General features: G+C 37.7%; 1 protein-coding gene across 1 annotated transcript in view; it reads right to left on the reverse strand.

Moving 5' to 3' along the window:
• Positions 1 to 18,519, reverse strand: part of LOC144647535 (uncharacterized) — a 58,361-nt gene that overhangs the window by 14,756 nt on the left and 25,086 nt on the right. Inside the window, exons 19-36 of the mRNA XM_078507332.1 lie at positions 17,865 to 17,924; positions 17,186 to 17,226; positions 14,949 to 14,976; positions 13,944 to 13,982; positions 13,398 to 13,442; positions 13,086 to 13,130; positions 12,216 to 12,263; positions 10,744 to 10,791; positions 9,552 to 9,596; positions 8,546 to 8,650; positions 7,967 to 8,005; positions 6,845 to 6,883; positions 5,146 to 5,727; positions 4,931 to 4,984; positions 4,081 to 4,167; positions 3,599 to 3,637; positions 2,846 to 2,881; positions 1,708 to 1,746 (exon numbers count right to left, since the gene is read on the reverse strand). Of these exons, the coding sequence (XP_078363458.1) occupies positions 1,708 to 1,746; positions 2,846 to 2,881; positions 3,599 to 3,637; positions 4,081 to 4,167; positions 4,931 to 4,984; positions 5,146 to 5,727; positions 6,845 to 6,883; positions 7,967 to 8,005; positions 8,546 to 8,650; positions 9,552 to 9,596; positions 10,744 to 10,791; positions 12,216 to 12,263; positions 13,086 to 13,130; positions 13,398 to 13,442; positions 13,944 to 13,982; positions 14,949 to 14,976; positions 17,186 to 17,226; positions 17,865 to 17,924 (1,419 nt within the window). The remainder of the gene's footprint in view (positions 1 to 1,707; positions 1,747 to 2,845; positions 2,882 to 3,598; positions 3,638 to 4,080; positions 4,168 to 4,930; positions 4,985 to 5,145; positions 5,728 to 6,844; positions 6,884 to 7,966; positions 8,006 to 8,545; positions 8,651 to 9,551; positions 9,597 to 10,743; positions 10,792 to 12,215; positions 12,264 to 13,085; positions 13,131 to 13,397; positions 13,443 to 13,943; positions 13,983 to 14,948; positions 14,977 to 17,185; positions 17,227 to 17,864; positions 17,925 to 18,519) is intronic.

An 18,519-nucleotide genomic window follows, 5' to 3' on the forward strand; every position in this document is an offset into this window, starting at 1 on the left:
ATAAAGAAAATAAAACTGGACTTAGACCATCACCTTGCCTTATCCCTTTGTTACATGAAAATAGTTCAGTAAGTGCGTTTTGGTTAATTTTAATAATAATAATAAATAATTTACTTATATTGCGCAATTATCAACTTAAAAATTTTCAATTGCGCATTACAATGCTAAAAATTTAAAATTTAAATTCACAAGCTAAAAGAGATTAAAATTAACACAACTCCTAATAGACGAATACATGGATTTAATAACATTCAAGAATTTCCCTTGTATTCCGTATGTTTGTAATTTATGTATCATTCCAGATTGCCATACACTATCGAAAGCTTTTTCGTAGTCAATAAAACCAACGTAAAGCTTCTTGTGTTGTTTGGTGTATTTATGGAGTAATTGCTGGAAAATAAATAAACTATCAGTAGTTCTGGAGTTTGGTCTAAATCCAAACTGTTCAGGATTTAGAACATCATGTTGTTCGATGAACTTGTTCAATCTGTTTTGCAAAATTGATGTGAACAGTTTTCCTAAGCAGCTAGTTAAAGTGATTCCTCTGTAATTTGCTGGAGATTTCTTATCACCTTTTTGTTTGTATATTGGTTTTATGACACCTATGTTCCATTCAGTTGAAAAGGTTCCGTTCTCAATTATGTCGTTAAATATTCTCTCTAGAGAAGGCATAAGGTAATAACGCCCGTGTTTGATCATTTCATTTAAGATAGCATCCGTACCGGATGCCTTTTTATTCTTGAGTTTAGATATTTGATCATGAATTTCTTTTGCAGTGATAGGCGCATCTAAAATTTCATCTGTCCTAGTTGTTGTTTGGTCAGGATTGTTTGGAGATGTAACGTTCTCGCCTTGCGATTCTTGAGCTTTGTCATACAAAAGGTTTTGAAAGTGTTTTATCCAGTCTTCTGACGAGATATCAGAACTTTCCTCGACTGTCTCATTTTTTCGGATTTTGTTTATAAGTTTCCAGAAGTCGCCGCTTTGGTTGGAATTTAAGGCGTTTATTTCATTTAGAAGTTGATTTTTATATCTTTTATACATCTGTTTTACTAGCTTTTTATATTTCTTTTTGACTGCAAAGTACTCTTGCCGCAGTGATTGAGGAGCTGTGGGATTAATTTCCTTTACAAGTTTCTGCAGCTTTTTCTTTAGTTGTCTGCAGGTATTATCATACCATGGTTTGTGTTTCTTAGCCAGTGAGTCAGTGAGTCAGTCAGTCAGTCATTTAGTCAGTCAGTCTTCCAAGTCTTCCAAGGAAGTCTTCCAAGGGCTGTACGCTATTTGCGCAAAATAAATACCTTGTGACAATTTGCGTAAAATAAAAACCGTTACGCCCATGATGACAATGCCGATATATAGTGATAATAAACGAACAAACAAGAACAAACAATTAAAATTTCTAACGAGTATTTAAACATGAGAACTTGAGGGGCGAATACAATGTCAAAAGCATTCAACGCGCCCAATTTTGAGTGACAAAACGTGCGCTCAGCGTACACAGCAGTAGAAGTGAATTGATGATTAAACGAAGTTAATTTTACTATGTACATAGTTTGCGTGGCTGGCTTTCAAAACAAACAATGCAACGACAGTGTTAAGAATGTTCTTGAAAGTATAGATGATTTAATTAAACGCAAGTTCTTTAGCTATCGACTGTGAGAATCTGCCTAGTAGTATTTACTTAAAAAAACATAACCAGCGTACCTCCTTTCGATCTCCCTTACGGTGTTTTCTGCCTTTTCTCTAAAGTAAATAAGAATTTATTGAAATAAGATAAGAAAGAACGAAGCATTAAACAAAACCAACAACGGAGCTATAGCTGTAGGCAGCCAGGCGGTCAGTCAGTCAGTCAGTCAGTCAGTCAGTCAGTCAGTCAGTCAGTCAGCCAGCCAGTCAGCCAGGCGGTCAGTCAGTCAGTCAGTCAGTCAGTCAGTCAGTCAGTCAGTCAGTCAGTCAGTCAGTCAGTCAGTCAGTCAGTCAGTCAGTCAGTCAGCCAGGCGGTCAGTCAGTCAGTCAGTCAGTCAGTCAGCTAGGCACGGTGCAGTGTACATGAACGGCAGAACAGCAGTAGTGTGGTAAGCTGCAGTAGTGTTTACTCTTGAAAACGCGTATAATTATACGATTGTAATTTAGCATCTGTTTTGTGAATCTGATTACCTTATTACATGAATTATTTTGCGACACGTTAATTTTGCGATGTTGAGGTGCGCATATTTCGCGACACTTAAATTTCGCGATTTTGCGAAAAAGTTTTATTTTGAATCACTTTATTTCGCGTTTTTGAGTAAGACGCAATTTACATTTCCTTGGCAATATTGTTTTAAATAAAACGACCTCAAAGGAAAAATAACATCAAAATTAAAAAAAAAAACGCGAGGGCGGGACTAAATCTCGGCAGTAGCAAGAACAGGGCAGTTCTCACAATGTCTACTAGCCTGCGTAGCAAGCGTTCCCGTGCGAGCGAAGTTCTTTCTGTGTGTCGCGTGCGAGCGAAGTTTCTTTCACACACGGCCAGAATCTTTCGCTTTTCGCCAAAATCTACACACAGAAACCTCACTCGCTAAATGTCTACAAGTAAGTCATGCTTGTACTTGAGTTATTGTTCTTGAGTACATTTAGATTGATATAATTCCTTTCTTCAGTGGTGCTCAACTTATTTCTTCTTGATTATTGACATAATGTGAGTCACTTTTAATCAAGAAAATTAAAATTTTCGCGTCATGTTATGTTCGCGACACTTTAATTTGGCGATTCTTTTGGAATCGCGAAATTAACGTGTCGCGAAAATTTCATGTATTAAGGTATTAGAAATAAAGAAAATAAAACAATAATAAAAACTCACCTTCTTCGAACCACCCTTGTGCTTTTTACCTTTTTTCTAATGCAAATGGATGAAAAATTAAACAAGTGAAACAAAAGCTAACGATCAATTAACATGTACCGTATTTCCTCGATTAAGCACCCGGGCGCTTATTTAATATATCAGGCTTCACTTATCAATCTTGATTGAATCAGCCTTACTGGCCAGTAATTCCCAATCCGTCACCTCTTAAGGCTGGTTCTCATATGATCGCCTATTCCGATCGACGCACGTGTGTTTTTTCAAAACTCCGATATCGCTTATGGCAGCCTTCGATGCAAAGGAAAATTTCGTGGCCTCCTATCTTCTCATTATTGCTGTTTTACGGTGAAGACACAAAAGGGAGGCCAAACGGAAACGTAGTTCTGGATAATACTGATGCACCATGGGACAGTTTTGATCGCCTCGATCGTCTTTCTTTGGGGCAGTAGTTCTCATATAATCGTTCGCGATCGCCGCAGTCTGCGACCGTCTGCGACCGATCGCCTGGATAGAACACGGTCGATCGAAGCGATCGCGATCGCCCCGATCGTCGCAGACGTCTCTGTGATGTTCTCATATGATCGCCCCGATCGCAAGCAAACTTTTTGAAGCGACAGAGGCGACAGAGACGATCGGAGCGATCATATGAGAATCAGCCTTTAGCTGGCATAGGTAATTTGAATGTCTTCTCCGTAAATTAAATCTGACCGCTATTACAGTTTATGGAAAAATGCAACAGTAAAAGAACCTCACCTGTTTTGGTCCTGCCTTCTCGTGTTCTTTACCTTTTTTCTAAAGCAAATTAAAGTTTAATTTACCATTTAAAACCCTTGTATTTAAATAAAATTTTAATTAAATGCAAAACGCTTGTAACCGGATATAATAATATAAATTAAATACTCTAAAAATGTAATCTGCTAAAAAATGCTAAAAAATGTAATCCCCGGCTCTCTAACAGTATGCTTTACATTGTAATGGTATCAAAACATCAACACATTCACTTTCGTTGCGCTACCATCACGTCACCAAATAAACAAGCAAACAAACAAACAACCAACAAAACACTCCTAGACTGAAAACCAGGACTTTATCACTAGTCAGCACAACTGTACTTTAGAAAGTTACTATTCCACTATCCCAGTGGATTTCGTTGGTTATTACAAAATATATTTTTCACAAGAAAGCTTATACCATACTAAATAATGATCACTGCTTTTTTAGTGACGCTTTGATACCTGGATTGAGATTTTCCTTTTATATATTCGAAGAGGAGCGTCGTATTGGCCTATCCAGTGGTGCTGCAGTTCTGGTTTTGGATAACCCTGTAGTGCGCGCAAAAAATAAATGCTTAGTAAAGTGCTCAAACATTGTTTGCAACAGCCAGTTTAGTGCAAAATTTTGCACATTCCGATCAAGGCCTGTGCTCTTACAATCTGGAGGTAAACCAAAACAAGTTAAGGCGAAATTTATCAGAAAAATAGAGTAATATTAACTTTGGCTGGACAAAAATCTAGTACCACAATAATTGAAGTCCTATTGCGTTATTATCCACCCTTTTTAAAAGCTAAAGATGTAAGTATTCGTGATAAAACCAACAACAGAGGCTGAGAAAATGAATTTCAAAGCTCAGGACGATGTAAACTATGGGCAAAATTTCACTAAAATCGTCTTTTAAGCCATTCAGTGGAACTTCGAAATTTGTTTTCGATGTTTGTGTAGTTAGAAATGACTTCTTTTGATAAGATATTTGAAACAGTAACACAGAAGTTTGCAATAAGATTTAAATAATTTGATACATAATTTTGTCCAATCAATACTTGAAATCCTGGCGGATTCGATCTTAAATTATTTTTTAGGTGCCCCTCTATGATAATTTTCCGTCTCTCTTACTAGCTTCCCCATCAAAACCCCGTTTCTAAAAGTTTAATTGTTTAAACAAGTCCACCCCCTACCCCACCCCTACTCTAGATTTTTTGAACCTCGCATGTCAGTGATATGATCAGTGTAACGGGAAGGGGTTTACTCATGAATTTTAAAGTTAACAAATAATGACTAATAAAAAAAATAATACCCTAAAATACTCACCTCGGGGTATTGTGGGGTACTCGACATGCCCATTGGCTTAGTGGTTGCCCCTGGCTGTTTCAGAACAAAACGGCTTGTTTAGTACTGTAAATTATAGATTCATTAGGTGTAAATGCGGCAAAACATTGTTGTCATTTCAATAGAAGAACTTCAAGACCCTTTAAAAAAATGTGATTTCTGTGAACTGTAACGATCAAAACAAGGGAACGGCCTACCTCGTCACTGAGGGCTGTCTTTGGCTCGGTGGTTGTCATTGGCTCAGAGTCTGTCATTGGTGCGGTGGTTTTCATTGGCTCAGAGTCTGTCAGTGGTTCGGTGGTTGTCATTGGCTCAGAGTCTGTCACTGGCTCGGTGGTTGTCTTTGGCTCAGAGTCTGTCACTGGCTCGGTGGTTGTCTTTGGCTCAGAGTCTGTCATTGGATCGGTGGTTGTCATTGGCTCAGATTCTGTCACTGGCTCGGCAGTTGTCATTGGCTCAGAGTCTGTCACTGGCTCGGCAGTTGTCATTGGCTCAGAGTCTGTCACTGGCTCGGCAGTTGTCATTGGCTCAGAGTCTGTCACTGGCTCTGTGGTTGTCACTGGCTCAGAGTCTGTCATTGGCTCGGCAGTTGTCTTTGGCTCAGAGTCTGTCATTGGCTCGGTGGTTGCCACTGGCTCAGAGTCTATCATTGGCTCGGTGGTTGCCACTGGCTCAGAGTCTGTCATTGGCTCGGCAGTTGTCTTTGGCTCAGAGTCTGTCATTGGCTCGGTGGTTGCCATTGGCCCAGTGGCTGTCTTTTGCTGTGTTGGTATCTTTGCCTATTGTGAATCAAAATAATTTTTCAGAGACATTCACAAGCTAAACCATAGTACATATGTGGATGCTTTCAAGTCTTTTTAAACAATTTTAGATGATTACCACCGTTTGCATTGATACGCGACTTCAAGAATGAAAACACCAGCGGAAACGTTTCCAAGGTTTTTCTGTCAATCAAAGTAAATTCAACTTTATTGCACAGCAAAGACATTTTTTCGAGACTTTAGCTTCAATTTCAGGGCTTTTAGATGTGGAAACCGAATGAAAATAAACAGTTTGTAGATCTTTACGAAAAATTAATTTTATACAAAGCCGACAGTGGCAGACGGAATGTCGCGATACGTTCATAAAAGTTTTGTGTTTATTCCGACAACTTAGCTACAAAATGGTTTAATCTGCACCTGTTAAAAACGGTTTAAGGAGTTTTGGCCGCGGAATAAATTTATTTATCGCTAGTTCACTTTTGTGATCGCTCGCGAGAATCATTGTCGAAAACCCGTTCAAACTTTGATTGACGGAAATCTTAGAAACATTTTCGTGGGGTGTTTCGATTTCTGAAGTCGGGTATCAATGCAAACAGTGGTAAGACAGCTTTTAGCCAAGTCATAAGCCAATTGATTATATGTTGGTGTCAAATAGACCTTTTTCGCTTGGGCGGTTTGTTTTCCTATTACAGACCACGTGATGTTCTCTAGAGAATTTTCCTTTTATCCACATAAAATTTATTCATTCATATACCCGGGAATATTTGAAAATTTGAAGGCAAGAATTCTCAAGAGTATCATCACATGGTCTGTTATGGGGCAACAGAACACCCAAGCGAAAAAGGTCTATTACGAACGAGCATTTAATAATGAATACTTGAGGGGCGAAATCAATGTAAAAAGCATTAAATGAGCCCAATTTGGAGTGACAAACGGTGCGCGCAGCGTACACGAACAGCAGAGAAGCAAAAGTACATGGATGATTTAACGAAGGTATAGCCTGCGTGGCCGGCGTTCAAAGGGCAAGAAGAAGGGGAATTGGAGCTCGAAGCGCGAGGCGTGAGGAGAGAGCGCAAATGTACATTGTAAACGACGATTAGAAGTTAAAATAAATAAAACAATATTAAAAACTCACGTCTTTTGTACCTCCCTTATCGTGCTTTTTGCCTTCTTTCTAATGGAAATGAATGGAAATGGAAATGAATGAATGGGAAACAACGAAACGTTTCTGACTGCATTTTAAAGAAAGGAATGTGTTAATATTTGTGAGCTGTTGTTTGGTATTTTGTCGCCTTTTGTGCGTGGTTGCATAGCTACAAAGCTTTTTACGTGTTGATTGCATTTCCTACTTTTAACAGGCAGAAAAAGGTGGATAATGCATATGGGGTAAAAACAAAAAAATCCACGGACGTAGCCTAGAAGGCTCAATAACTCAATTGTAAATTCCTTTTTTATTCTCCCATCCCATACTAATTAGGGACGTTCAGATCGGAATACGAGTACGACTTCGAATTTCAATCCAGTTACGTTTCCAGAGCCCTCACTCCTCCCTGCTGCTGACCAGCTGAAAAGAAGACTATTGGTATGGGATTGGTGTGAAATGTGATAATCGAATGCAGACTCAATAATGTACTCGTACTCCAATCACAATGTACATGTATTGAAATTGAACAATGAAATCAGCGTATTCACTTGCGACAGGTAAATAATCGCTCGGTAGGTCGGTAGGTCGGTCGGTCGGTCGGCCGGCCAGCCAGCTAGCCAGCCAGCCAGCCAGCCAGCCAGCTAGCCAGCCAGCCAGCCAGCCAGCCAGCCAGCCAGTCAGTCAGCCGGTCAAACAGTCAGTCAGTCAGTCAGTCAGTCAGTCAGTCAGTCAGTCAGTCAGTCAGTCAGTCAGTCAGTCAGTCAGTCAGTCAGTCAGTCAGTCAGTCAGTCAGTCAGTCAGTCAGTCAGTCAGTCAGTCAGCAGAGCAGCAGTAGTGCAATTACCTGCAGAAGGGTTTGTTCTTCAATGCATGGACGATTTATTTCTATTATTAATACTATGTTATTTATTTATTTATTTATTTATTTATTTATGTGGTTGTTTTTTTCTCGTCTTTTCTTTCTTCGAGAAATTAGCTATTCAGCAACCTTTGTAAATCCGAGATAAAATAAAGGTGATGCATGTAATGTGATTAAACGAAAGTAATGTTACTATATACACTGTAAATGACCATTAGAAATGAAGAAAAATAAAACAATATAAAAAAACTAACTTCCTCTGTATCTTCTTCATCTTTCTTTTTGCCTTTTATCTAATGTAAATGAAGGAAATTAAAACAAAAGATGGGAAACAAAGAAACATTCCTGACTGCTTTTTAAGGATATGGGGGTGTGTTTATATATTTTTTATTATACATTTAGGCCCTTAATCTCTGTTCTGTGAGTACGTTGTTGTTTGGAAATTTTGATTTGTCACCTTTCGAGTGTGATCATCTGGCTACAAAGCATTTTTCTTGTCCATCGCATTTCCTACTTTGAAATGCAGAACTGAAAAAATTAAGGCTATGATGTATATGCGGTAAATACGAAAAAATGTACGGATGTAGCCTGGGGAGCCCATTCACTCAATTGTAATATAAATAACATTTTTCTTCTCCTCTCCTATATTTTTCTGTTTTTTACTCCTCCCACATACATGTATTGTATTGGTCGTAAGCTGAATTATACTTTAAAAAATTCTACGTCCACTATATTTTGGTGGATTTCGTTTATTTTGTTATAATATTTCACCGACTGGGTAGTTTACACTATCGTACATATAAATATTAAGTGCTTTTATATTAAACACTTACCCAATTTTTTAGAAAGGACTGAAATATCTTCTTTAAAATTCCCCTTTTACCACGACTTTTAGCTGCAAAGGTGTAATCGCCCACCTCAAAAAACGCAATGCTAGGCTGTTGTTAAAAAAAATGCTTAATTAATAAAATTAAACTAAGAAAACAAATTGTAGTTTTATGGCAGATACACTTTTTATAGGAATACATGTACGCTTGATTGCAATAACGTTGTCATATAAAAAAGCAAAAGCAAAAAAGCAAAAAGGAATTAATTAGCTTAATCCTTATTTTTAGCTTGCATCATTCACAGGGAAATATCCATGTTACATGTACAGAATTGTACTATGAGATGGGAAAGTCAAAATCTGTTATTATACTGATGAATTGATGACTGCTTTGAGAAATAACACATGGTCGAGAATGTAGTTTGTTTGCCTAATCAATTCCTATTCGCCTTTTAAATTTTAAATTTTCCTATGACAACGTTATTGCAATTAGGTGTATCTATTTATTCCGTATATTTGGCCACTTAAATCCTGGAATAAATCTCACATAGTTTAAAGACTGCACGAACCGAACCAAAAACTAGTACGGATTGTCAAAAACAGACCAGTCAGACCTGAGTTTTAAACGCTGGCCGGATTGCATTCAGCAACTCAAGTTCTGTCCAGTTGCACAGAAAGCTTTAATCCCCTATGATTGTTCGAAAACGTTGGTATTCGCCGTCGTTTGTGTGCGAAAATCTCGTCTTCGGATGTAGATCAAACTGATGGACAGTGCAAAGACGTCTTTAAGCCTGGTTATCATATGATCGTCCCGATCGTCTCTGTCGCTTCTGTCGCTTCAAAAAGGCTGCTTGCTCCAATCACCTCAGACTTTGCAAACGACAGAAGCGACAGAGACGATCGGGGCGATCATATGAGAACCAGCCTTTAAGGGCCACTAAACATCGTAACTCAGACCATTTGCAAGACTTGTAAAGCTTAAAATAAGAAACTGTAACTCATAGAAAGATCACCTCCTCGGACGGGGCTGTCGTTAGCTCAGCTGTGGTTGTCGCCGGCTATTAATAAATAAAACCACCTTAATTAGTAGCTTTGCAAATGCCAGTCAAGTGATATATGGCCAACACGAACGGAGGTTTTAATTAGATAGCCCCTACGTTTTGGAACAAGTTTGTCTGAAGTATTCACAAATCAACTGTCTTTTAAAGTTTTTTTTGTGGTTCTGAGAGATTTTAGGTGGCTCGTAACGGTTTATATATTCCCATCTTTGGCATTCTATTACAGCTACACTAATAATGTTGAGGTTAAACTTTTAGTACAACTTTGTAAAGGTTTTACCAATGAACAATTTTAAGTCACTGTGACGTCAAAAATCGTTGCCATAGCAACGTCCAAAGTGGTTAAAGTGCACCTAACCCCCGAAACAATACTTTCAAAATTAAGTTATAAAGGTTTATTTTTCCAATATGTTAATGAGTATGACGTCTACCCAGTCTTCATTCAATATACAGATTTTGACTGGTTCACACAAGCAGTATTTAAAAATCATTATCATAATACTCGCAATTTCCACAATTTTTATTGTAAATTTGGTGTCTGGTAATGGCGAGTAAATAATGATATAAGCAAAACAAGTATGCTTAAAAGCCTGGGTAGACGTCATACACATTAACATATTGGAAAAATAAACCTTCATAACTTAAAAACGCAACATTGAGATGAAGAAATATTTAACCATTCGACTCTCTAACTCATGTACAATCAATTTTGAAATTATTGTTTCGGGGGTTAGGTGCACTTTAAAGATACTTTATATTTGACTTTTTGAGGCTAAGATCTTAAAAACTTGACGGTGAAAGTTTTTGTTTTCCATATATTTTTGTCTAATGGACAAAACAAACAATCTGACAAGTTTGTACTAAAATATTTTCCAAAACATTTTTAGTATAGCTGTGATAGAACACCGAAGGCGGGCATATCCAATTCTGACTAAACTATTACGAGCCACCTTAATTGGAAAACAGAAAACATATAAACAGTATAAGTATAGCTGCGATAGAACACCGAAGACGGGCATATCCAATTCTGGCTAAACTGTTACGAGCCACCTCAATTGGAAAACAGGAAACATAGGTCTACAAGGGTCACGTATTTAAGCAGCGCGAGCCTGACTATTTGTAACGATTAAAAGATAGAAATACTCACCTCGTCGGTTTGCGTGGTTGGCATTGGCAGCGTGGTAGTTGCCGCTGGCTGTTATTAAATAAAAACAACTTGATTGGTAGCTTTGAAAAATGACCAAATCGGTAATAACAAGGTAGCTGTTAACGGTTTTCAGCATTTTCCAGTTCTTATACTTTATGGTCAGTACTACAACCCTTTATCAATTGCTATTACAGTAATGGTATGAAACACATGCCCAATCATTGGTCAACAAGATATGATTATCTTCTTGACATTACTGGTTACTATAGCAACAGTATAACATAATGAAAGCACCCTTAATTTTAGCTTTAAGCGTTAATAACTCAAAATGAGCTCGGTGACCCTCATTTTTTAATTGCTGAGTTATGATCAGCATGTCATGATACATGTACAACTTTTGCAGTGCCGTAGCAAGGGGAGGGGCCCGGGGGTGGGGGGGGGGGGGGTTGTGGTGGGCCGTGCCCCCAGTTTTTTCCCAAAAAGTAAAAACAGACCTGTATAAAATGTTAAAAATAAAATTTTATCTCCCGAGAGGTTTAAAACAATAACATTTGTACTTCTTTCCATTTTTAACGTACGTAGGGTGATGCACAACAATATTAAACAGCCAAAAACTAAAACAAACCAGAAATCGTGACAACAATGTAGAAGAAATGTCTCAAAAATGTCTCAAACTCAAAAACTTTCCTGGGGGAGCATGACCCCAAACCCCCCTAGCGGCTCGCGCCTCCGTCGCTCGCGTGCCCCCCCAACTTATTTTACCCTTGCTACGGCACTGCTTTTGGCAAAGTTTAAAAAAAATTATCATAGGGGTTCAGAGCCACTTTGAAATTAAAGGTGGCTCTGAATGCCTCTAATGTGCTGATCATAACTCAGCAATAAAAATTGGGGGTTACCAACTCATTTTTGAGTTATTAGCACTTAAAATTAAAATTAAGGGTGTTTTAACAGGTTATACTGTTGCTATGGTTACCACTAATGTCACGAAAATGATTACAAACTGTCGACCAATGATTGGGCATTTGTTTCATATCATTACTGACCCATCAAAATATAAGGTCTTGAAAATACTTTAAACCGTTATCAGCCACTTTAAGTAGTGACAAAAATTGAACTAGAGTGCAAAATCGAACACATTATGTGCATTTAACTAGCAACATCAACATAAACGCAAAATGTAATCAATAAAAATAAGTAATTGTATGTCCAAGGAAGTTCATGCCTGGCTATTGGATTTTTTCATGTTGTTTGTAAAGCAAGTGTCTTTGTTGCAAACCACGTTACCAACAGTTTCGCCACCACTTTCAATGAACATGAAGCAGAAAAATTGTTGGCGCGGAAGTCCCAAAAAACACCATCAGTTCATACATTTGTTTTGGTTGCAATTGACGAGAAATTAGGTCTGAAAGTGTCAGTAAACTGAACAGTGCGATCCAGACCATTTTGTGATGTGTAAAACAAAGAAAGCTCACATCTTCGGTTTGTGTGGTTGGCACTGGTCCCGCGGTGGTTGTCGCTGGCTGTTGATAGCAAGAAACAGCTTGATTAAGGTGATCATAAGAATATCTTGCACTTAAATCGTAATTAGGAAAACGTTTACAAATTACCTTGCATTATGGACACCCTATAAATGCTAGTTGTCGTATATTCATTTAAAAGAATGTTATTTCTAAAACAGGAAATTTAACTGTTGAAAATTCAGACTTTCACTCCAAACGATGAAGTACTTAAAACGCATTTTAGAACTATTTTACTCGTACGTTGCATTTGTGCACGTGCAAAATTTGGCCAGTTTTGGCCAGTTTTGGCCAGTTTTGGCCAGTTTTCAAACCTAAAAAATGGAAGCTTCCGAGACATACGATCTGCCCGGGATCGATATGATGAGTCGATTTCTCGCTCACGTGATTAAGGTTACTATGACATCCAAAATTAGTACGGATCAAAAGTCAAACTAAACCAGGTTTAATTTTAGCAGTCCATCTGTTTGAAACCTTTGATCTGTGGTGTCGAGAAAATATGAAATTTTCATTTTTATTTCAGGTGCTTATCCCATTTCTAGACATAAAAGCTCTCGAAGCTTCCCGCGGAAAGTTGGATAATGCAAAAACAGCCAACAACAAGCGCAGATGGACACAGGTGCCGGAGCAGATTGAAAAAGGTTGCACTGAGCAACTAGTTCTCCACTGTCTGGCCGACACCAACCATTTTTCAAGTCAGCTCCATTCATTGAAAAACCAGGAGAAGTCGCGTCTAATTAGGTTTTGTTCGTTAGGTCACGAGACGAAAGGCAACTAAATTAAAATTAATAAGAAAATGCACTAGCTCACAACGGAAATACTCACGCCGTCGGCTTGTGCGGCTGGCATTGGCTCGGTGGTTGTAGCTGTCTGTATGAATCAAAACAACATGTCTAGTAGCGGGTATTATTGGGTATTATTGCAACATAACTGGTATTTAGAGCGGGGCCATAATTCAATAGTTGGAATCGATGCCAGTCTTGAGCGCTCAAAAATAGCGCGTCTTCAGACGTTTGCTGCGGCGAGGCAGAGCCGGATAAGAGCCAATCAAGACCAGCTCTTATTTGCAAGTCACTAAACTGATGCAGATTATTTGTGACGATTAAAATTAGAAAACAGGCTCACAGAAATACTTACCCCGTCGGTTTTTGTGGTTGGCATTGGCTCGGAGGTTGCCGCTGCCTGTAAATGAATCAAAACAGCTAGATAAGAATTAAACTCTTATACAGAAAACAATTTAGGGGACCATAATAATGTTCCGTTTTTATTTCACCAAAAAGCATTCACAAATTCTCTGTATGTGCTAGCGGTCGACGCCCGTCTCATGCTTTCGTGTAAGTTTTTTTGTAGGAAGGGTCTTTGGGTCATTTTTCATCGACCACTTGAAATTGTCTGAATGGGGATGCCGTCTAAGACAGAGGGATTCAATTAATTAATTAATTAATTAAATTAATTAATTAACAACTATTGTAATAATTGTAATTTTAGCTTTTTAAAATCATTGTTAGTTTACCTTTAATTGTACCTTTAGCTTTTTAAATTCATTGTAAGTTTACTCTTAATTGTAATTTTAGTTTTTAGCTTTTTTATACTGTTTTTAATCTTGTAATGCGCATTTGAACATTTTATCTATGAAATTTGCGCACTATAAATGTTATTATTATTATTATTATAAAAACCTACCCCCTTCTTGCCTGCCTTATCTGTTTTTTTGCCTCCTTTCTAAAGCAAATGAATGAAATCGAAATAAGCGATGACTTTGTGAATCTGACTATTGGCAATCACAAAAAATCGAATCAGTTAAAGAAAAACAACATTGTTCTTATGATGAGAAGTAACGAAACAACCAACCAACCAACAAGCTAACCAGGCAACGAGCTATATGGTTTGAATTTAGTGTATCAATAGTTCGTGTTATAGTGCGACTATTGGCGACCAACGTTTCGACAACCTGAGCGCAATTCTTCATTTGGGTCAAGTGAAAGTTTTTTTATCGGTCATATATTTCCATTTGACGAAATCTGTCGCGTTTGACGTTTACCTAACCCTTACCCCCTTTATTATCATTGATTGGTCACAGTCCACAACTACTTTTTCCGGTGATTTCACTGGTCCTGAGCACGGGAATAACAAATATTACGTTTCTCTACTAGGAAGTTATGACTCTGCACTGGGCATTATCGTGTGATAACTGGTAGGTACAATCTTTTGCAAAAACAATTGACACGCTTACATCATCTTGCGTGACTTTGGAGTGTGCGTGACATTCATATTCTCTTCCCCCCCTCTCCCCCACACAATGTTGAACTTTGAAGGAATGTTCACTGAAACTTTTTTACGCAACATTGGAATGGGGAGGGGAGATAAGGAAGAAGGATCTGGTATATTACTCTGGAATAAAGCGTTAAGAAATTTAGGGTATCCAAATTTTGTACGAGTGTGCCAACAATTTTGCAAAGCATTGTAGGTGCTGCATTTGACTTATTTTGAACAATGGGGCGCAAGAACTGGGCATTATCGTGTGATAACTGGTAGGTAGGTGCTGCATGTGACTTATTTTGAACAATGAGGTGCCAGAGAATATCTTGGTGAATCATAACTGGGGATAAGGACTTCTTACATACCCACCATGAAAAAGTTTTAACAACTAGAATCAAATATAACCTTTTTTTGTTGGTTTTGGCCTACCTCACGCTTCAAAGATCTTGGAATCCTCCTGTGAAATCAAACGCAATCAAAATTAGCCGGTAGTTATTATCTTTGACAATATTTCTATGCACGTCCTTTTTGTTCATGAGTCCCGTGGAAATGGCTAATAATCCCCATGGCTCTCTCCCATTGGTGTAGCGGTGCAATATTAACCGTTCCCTTCAGCGTGCACCTCAGCTCTAGGTCTTTCGACGGTAAAACACCACGACCACGACTACAGTTCAAATGTCGCGCCCCGCCCTCCCTCCCTTAGCGATCTGTGTTCGGTGCATCAACTTCCAGCGGAGCGTATATTTTAGGACAACTCGGATTAATATTAATCGGATTAATATTAATCCTAATGATTATTATAATCCAGTAATAGATTATTATAATCCAGTAATAGATTATTATAATCCGGTAATAGATTATTATAATCTATTACTGAGGTTTGAGCCGTGCCTTAATCCATTAGGATTAATATTAATCTTATGTAAGATTAATATTAATCGGATTAATATTAATCTTAATAATAAATCTCAACAACTCAATCCTAGTCCAAAGCTTTCGAACTGAACCATATACTGACATATACAAAACGCAAAATAGTCAACAGGCTTGCGCGTGAAAGATTTCAAATCTATCTATATTTGAATCTTGTGGTGCCAACGCAACACAACGAACCAGGGAGGTAAAAAATCCTAAACATCGAGCTAAAAAGACAGAGCGCTCGAAGCAAGAAGCATTGCCTTTACAACACAGAGTGTCTCTCTGAAACCAACTTTCAGCTTTTTCATAGTAAAGCTGAAACAGTCTCTGGCGAAGCCGGACCAAGATAATCCGTGACAAGACGATACATCTTGCAATAGTATTGATTAAAATGCCGGGTCCGGCGTCAATAAAATGCAAGTAGTTCACATTTTCACGGAACATTCATGACATATCTTGTCCTTCCAGGGCGAACATTTTGAGAGCCTAAAGCATATCTCGCAAATAGCATTGAGCCAAAACAAACTGAACTAGCACAACATGTGGCAGGGTACAACTCTTTAAACGGAAGCCACGCAGTGCGGACTAATCATGACCTCTAGACAGTTCCTTACGGCTCTATTCAATACATAATGCCTCCAAATAAAAACAGTACCCTCAAAAAGAAGTCAGAAGCAAATAAGGTCGGAAGACCGAACTTAACACAGAACGGCAAAAGTACAAATGTCACAAACGTAGGAGTTGTGTAGGCCCGTCACCTTTATTTACAATTGACGGATGTGATTAGTGACTTATGTTCTGTCAGTCCTGTGTTGTAAGTCTGCAGTGTGTTTGTCATATACATATCTGTCAGATAGACATATCTGTTATTCGAACATTCAAGGAATTTTATCGGGATTATAATAGAGATTAATATTAATCCGGATTATAATATTAATAATAATCTAATCCTTCCATTTTTTTGCCGTGCCTTAATCTATTACTGGATTATAATAATATATTACTGGATTATAATAATCTATTACTGGATTATAATAATATATTACTGGATTATAATAATCCTATTATAATCTATTATTATTATAATCCGCGGATTAATATTAATCCGAGTTGTCCTGATATTTTGTCTTCGGGCGTATGTACCTTGTTTTTGTTTCTTCCGCGTTTGCTGTTGACCGCTTTGTATTCCAGGACGCCCGAAGAAAAAATTCCCCGCTCCGCCGGTGACACTCTGTGTCGCTTATGGCTTCACCGGAGTGTCGCTCTCCATATCTTAGCCATATAACAATTACAGCAGAAATAATATAGTACTATAATATCGACCCGCGATAGTTTGACACTTTTCTTTACTTTGAAATTTATAAATACAAGGGTAGTTGTGAGCCAGTGTTGTGTACTTGAACATAAAATGAACAATGCTCTTGACTTAGCAATAATGACCCAACTTGTGTCAAAGTGTGTCACCTGCTCGCTCATGCGACGTGACGAGATAAAAAAAACTTGTGATCTCGTTTGTGAGTTATACACCCTTCAGGCTAAAATAAATGGGAAATTTTACAAGTTATTATGAAACTAGGGTAACCTGCCATGTCAAACAGACGATTACAATAATAGTAAATATTTTGTTTATGTTGATAACGTGATAAAACACACTGAAACACAAATACACTTATCGCGATAAAACACACTGGGTGCAAACCGATACGAGCTTCGATCATTAGTACATTAAGTTCTATTTAAATACGTACCTTAATGGTTGTTCCACTGGTTTTTCAATTTCCCTCTTTCCCTTGAAAAGTAACAATCAATGGAGTTAATAAAAGAATGATACATTTCTAGCCCATAGCTCCGTCGTAAGAGGGAAGGGGAAGTTGTGTTCTAATATATATACTTCTCATATATTGACGGGAATTTAAAAGAGCCCCTAAGTTAAGAAGTAAAAGGATGGTCCCATCAGACACCTAGTATTGTTGAACCACTAAACTGGTATGCTACAAATGTTGATATTTTTCATCATAACTTCACAAGGCAGTAAAGATTCGATGTGAAAACACCGAGCTTTATAAGTAAATTTTGCTGCATTTAATTGAATACAAATTTGCAGTACGATTTCGCCCTCTGTGCGTACCCAGGGACATATAAGAACGGACTAATGAGCCGGAATCGAGAAAGCGGCGGAAATCGAGCCTACGCTATGACCGGATCCGAATATATATAACTATTTTGCTTTGGAATTTAAAATTTATCTCCCACTTTTGGGGTAATATAGGGTACCGTTAGAAGATTTTTAAAAAGATTCGTTTGTAGTTCCCGCGAAACTGTTTCGTATCTTTTAACGTAGGGACTAGTAGCACCTCATAGATTCAAAACAAACTCTTAGTTGCAGATAAGCTTATGAAATTTATATACGTAAATCATTATACATACCCAATAAAAGAAGTCATCGTATCGGCCAGGAATGTAAGTCAAATTTGAGTAATCATCATTCTGTTGATTAATTAAAACTGAGCTTAGTTTGACAGTTACCAACCAATTGAAAAACTAAACAGCTACCAAAAATAACTAAACAAATCAAATATAGCGCGTATCAAATCTTTTGTTATTGGAATGTTTTTTTAATACCCTTTATAGCTAATTTACGATTTTTCAGTGGATACCAAATTTGCCAATTTCATCCTCCAACTGAAGAAAAAAAAGGACAGTTGGCTTTAAAACAGATCGTGTTTAAATAAAGGTTCTATTCTTATTATTATGATTATGATTACTATGATTATGATTATGATTATGATCATCATCATCATTATTATTATTATTATTATTATTATTATTATTATTAGCAACTTTTTTAATTTTGTAGAAAGTCTCCATTTCACGGTTTTTCAGTTGATCAGGTCATGCTAGTGGGCTGTGATTGGCGGATTTCGATCCGTCTTGTTTGTTTAGTAGGTCGAAAGATGGATGTCGACGTCGTTAGAAAGCCGCTATACATAAAACGCAGCAGCAATTATACACACCCCATAGAATTTATTGTATCGTCCAGGGATGACGAGAACCGGCTTCGTTGACGTGGGTTTAAGAACAT

This window comes from Oculina patagonica, chromosome 3 (genome assembly GCF_052425735.1).
Source record: "Oculina patagonica isolate OP01 chromosome 3, crgOcupat, whole genome shotgun sequence".
Classification (NCBI taxonomy): Eukaryota; Metazoa; Cnidaria; class Anthozoa; order Scleractinia; family Oculinidae; genus Oculina; species Oculina patagonica.